The 3,598-nt window shown below is 44.8% G+C and overlaps 1 protein-coding gene across 1 annotated transcript; it reads left to right on the forward strand.

Annotated features, from left to right (window-relative positions):
- Window positions 1-1,753: 1,753 nt before the first annotated feature.
- Window positions 1,754-2,667, forward strand: PPTG_20061 (hypothetical protein; the record flags this gene model as incomplete). Its single annotated transcript, XM_008918696.1, has 3 exons — window positions 1,754-2,139; window positions 2,226-2,499; window positions 2,563-2,667. The coding sequence occupies 3 exons, from the start codon at window positions 1,754-1,756 to the stop codon at window positions 2,665-2,667; spliced, it is 765 nt and encodes a 254-aa protein (XP_008916944.1).
- Between the last annotated feature and the right edge of the window lie 931 nt (window positions 2,668-3,598).

Genomic DNA, 3,598 nt, shown 5'->3' on the forward strand with positions numbered 1-3,598 from the left:
CGGGCGTTCGTTGCTTTTCATGCATTTGGTTCACACGAGCTTGAAGGTTCTGCACGAAGTAGCGATTTGATTCACGTGCAACAAGCTTCTAAAACGTCTTCAGCATGAGAAACAGAAACAACTTCGACGGAGAGTCAGCCAAAGCCAAAACTTCGTTCGTGGGTCCATATTCTCCACTCTGCAATACGGGATATCTGTGATCGGGTGTAACCTCTGAGGGGTCTAGATGATATCACATACAACATCTGGTCTTGAGTACATGTTATATAATACAACACATCACATGTAACACTTACCAAACATCCACCCGTTCTTTCGGATTGCAGCCATATTGCCTTCGTTCTGAGCAATAGCCACCATCTCATTCTTGTCGAGTTCAGCGTAGTTTCGATCATCTTGCACTGCGACGCCATCAAAACGGCTTTTGAAGAGAGTTACCGATCCTTCAAAGACTTCTGTGAATCGGATAGCCCGGGCGTGCTGGTGTGTTTTGATAAGAATTGGAAATCGTGTGTCAATATGTGGGCGAGTTTTGCTCGTGGTCGATATTTCAGTGCCGGGAACACCACAACGAACCGTGTGAAGCCAACTGGAACCAGTTGAAAATGCTCCTGGGCTATCGGCCAGGTTTAGACAAGACAGTCGCGGGAATTTTGCGTCATCAAGTCGCTGTTTTACGTCAATTTACTTCGGATCTGAGTCGATATGCGTCCAAATCACGCCCTGTTGGCGCTGTGCCTCGTTTTCTTCGTCATCTTACAAGTGTTCTCAGCGAATATGCATATCAGCGCATGCGACGTGAGTGGGATCTTTTGAATACGGTTATGAAGTCGGCTCGCTGTACAAAATCTGATAAAGAACGGAAGTGGAATGTTTATTCGAACTCCCACGTATACATTTGTGACGATATCCAACGGACATGCACATGTATTTTCCATTCCAGTATTAAACTGACATGTCGACAGCTCCTCCTCATCGCCCGTGGTGGACTTCAATTGGCAGAATTTTCTAAATCTGCTGTATTTCAGCGATGGAGTGTGAATGCTGGCCCTGACCTATATGATGGTTTTGTGATGGAGTAAAATCTATATCTACGGGATTGGAAACTGTGAAACCTTACAACACAAAAAATCATAGGGCATCGCCTTCGGACACCGCAGAACAAACTGATGGCGAGACTTTGACTCGGATTCCAGCGGGTCGCAAATGCAAGCAAAGTCGGGTGGAGTTTTTTAAAACTGAGACGCAATGAAAGAGCTATCTGGTGGTTCCTGCATCGACAGAGAAGTACCAATATGCTCTCGCCACCCTGGAGCCTCTGCTCAATCAACTCTCGAACTTGTCGTCAGAAACATTTTACGAGCAGCTAGCTCGTTGGGACCACTTACTTTCAAGTTGTAGCACTATTGCCGATAAAAGTGCTAATCACGATAGGAATCTTGAAGACCAACCCGAAACGATGGAACAAAATGATTCTAAAAACTCATTTTACGACTTATTTGAGGTTGCCCCTGCCGCCGACGACACGATCGGGGATGTAGATGCAGGTACACACCCGCGGTACGTATCACACGATGTGTCCATTGTTCCACAACCATCTCCCGCCTGCGCTGCCCCTCCACAGACGAACATCAACAGAGAACTGGCAACCTTCACAAAATTACCGGCCGTGAAAGCATCCTCAAACAGCAAGAATATTGATGTTTTAAGGCTCCCCGCCATAAAACCTAGAAACACAACCCGAAAGACCAAGATGCAAACGAAGCTCGTACCTGCAGATCGTACCGCCGTTATATTCTGGCCGGGTATATCAATATTGCTGTCGGATCTTCTTCGGTGGGCCAAAGTCACGCCTAATATCCGCCTTGTTAAGGCTACATTGAATGCAAACCCGAAGGCAATGAGTGATCGAATTTTAATTGGACGTGAGCCATTATGTCGTCGAGAATCAGTTGATCAAGCTGATTTCGACTACAATTTTGTGGTGCCTTTGGAATTAGTGAGGACTATGGAGCGAGTATTAATTGAAGAAAAGCGTCATGACCGACGCATTAAAAGTCTGCTACAGCCACTAGATGTATCCAAGAGTACCACCGAGATTGTGGTGCGCTACGGCAAGCAATTGAAAGAATTCAGAAGGTGCGTAACATTTTTGTTTCGGTCGAGTTACAACTTGGCTGTTGTAGATTTTCTAATACCGTTTCATTTCTTATGCATTGATGTAGCCGAGCCGTATTTCGCCAGACTAATTTTTACGCAATCTCTCAACTCTGTTCATCTTGGGAGAAAGACATGACGTGGCTATGCTTGTCTTGGAGTTCAATGCTAGTTGACGACGTTGAATTGTTTGGCAAGGAGACGACTGTGAATATCGATCGAATTGGGGGGGGGGGGCGTGAAAAAGGCTGCGCTGATGATATACCGCAGAAGTATAAGACTGTAGCATTGCAAGCAGCATTTGTACTACCGTCCGGGGCGTTTACGCTTGACTCCAACAAGGTAGTTAGGGTCGTTGCCCGTGACTGATTCCTCTCCGATACAATGCTTCTGATGTGCCTTCAGGCGACGTGCGATATGCGGTTTGGATGTCGTGTATTTGATCCAAGCGCCGGGTTAAATCGCTGGCCATCGACACCAACAATTCCTGGACGACGAACAGTAACTTGAGATAAGATTTACGAAGAGCTGTTGCGGATGAAATATGTTGTGTACCCTTACAATATTGAGGGAATACATTGGACGTTGATCGTAGCCAAGATCGACTACTCGAATGGGGTTACGGTTTATTTGTACGAACCCATAGGCAGCTTTGAATTGGAGATGGAACGTGAATTTGACAACGGAATGCTACCATTTATCCAACAATGGCACAAGTATTGCTCAAGTCAGAGGGTGGAGTGAAACATAGATCATCGTGCGAGTGGGAAACCGCTTTTACCCATCCCTCGTCTTCCGACAATTAGAAAAAGAAATTGAGATTCTCAAAGCAACCCGACGGAGCCAGTTGCGGTGTCATGATACTTGGCCAAGCATACGCTATTCTGAATAACCTCTCGAGATTCAATACTAAGCGAAAAGTAACCACATCCTGCGTCAGGATCATGCGCTTGCGTATGCTGTGGATGTTAGTGTGTTATTCCAGTAAGAGAACACTACCTCCAGGGCGACACAATAGTTGTGAAGACGTACACGAGCAACTGGCCAAACGTTTTGGCTTTAAGTAATGTTTTTTTCCACTTTGAAGTTCATTGTTTTTACCAAATCAGTTGAACGACAAAATTCTAGTCGAAGAGCGTTCACATCAAAATTTATCATTATTATCTCTTATAAAGATAATTTATCGGTATTAATTAATACATAACGGTGATATACGCTTGGAGTCGATTACTTATGACATTATCGGTGCCTAACGGTGCTATACGCTTGTCGTGTGTCGTCGTTATCGGTGCCTTACAGTGCTTTACTTTTGACGTGGTGTCGTCATTATCGGTGCTGTAACGCGAGTCATCTCCATTCTAAAAACCTATTTTCAAGACAATTATTACGTTTAACTCGAATTTTCACCAAACTGTGCTTTGCACACTAAGACTAATTTTTG

The sequence above is a fragment of the Phytophthora parasitica genome (assembly GCF_000247585.1).
Source record: "Phytophthora parasitica INRA-310 unplaced genomic scaffold supercont2.267, whole genome shotgun sequence".
Classification (NCBI taxonomy): Eukaryota; Oomycota; class Peronosporomycetes; order Peronosporales; family Peronosporaceae; genus Phytophthora; species Phytophthora nicotianae.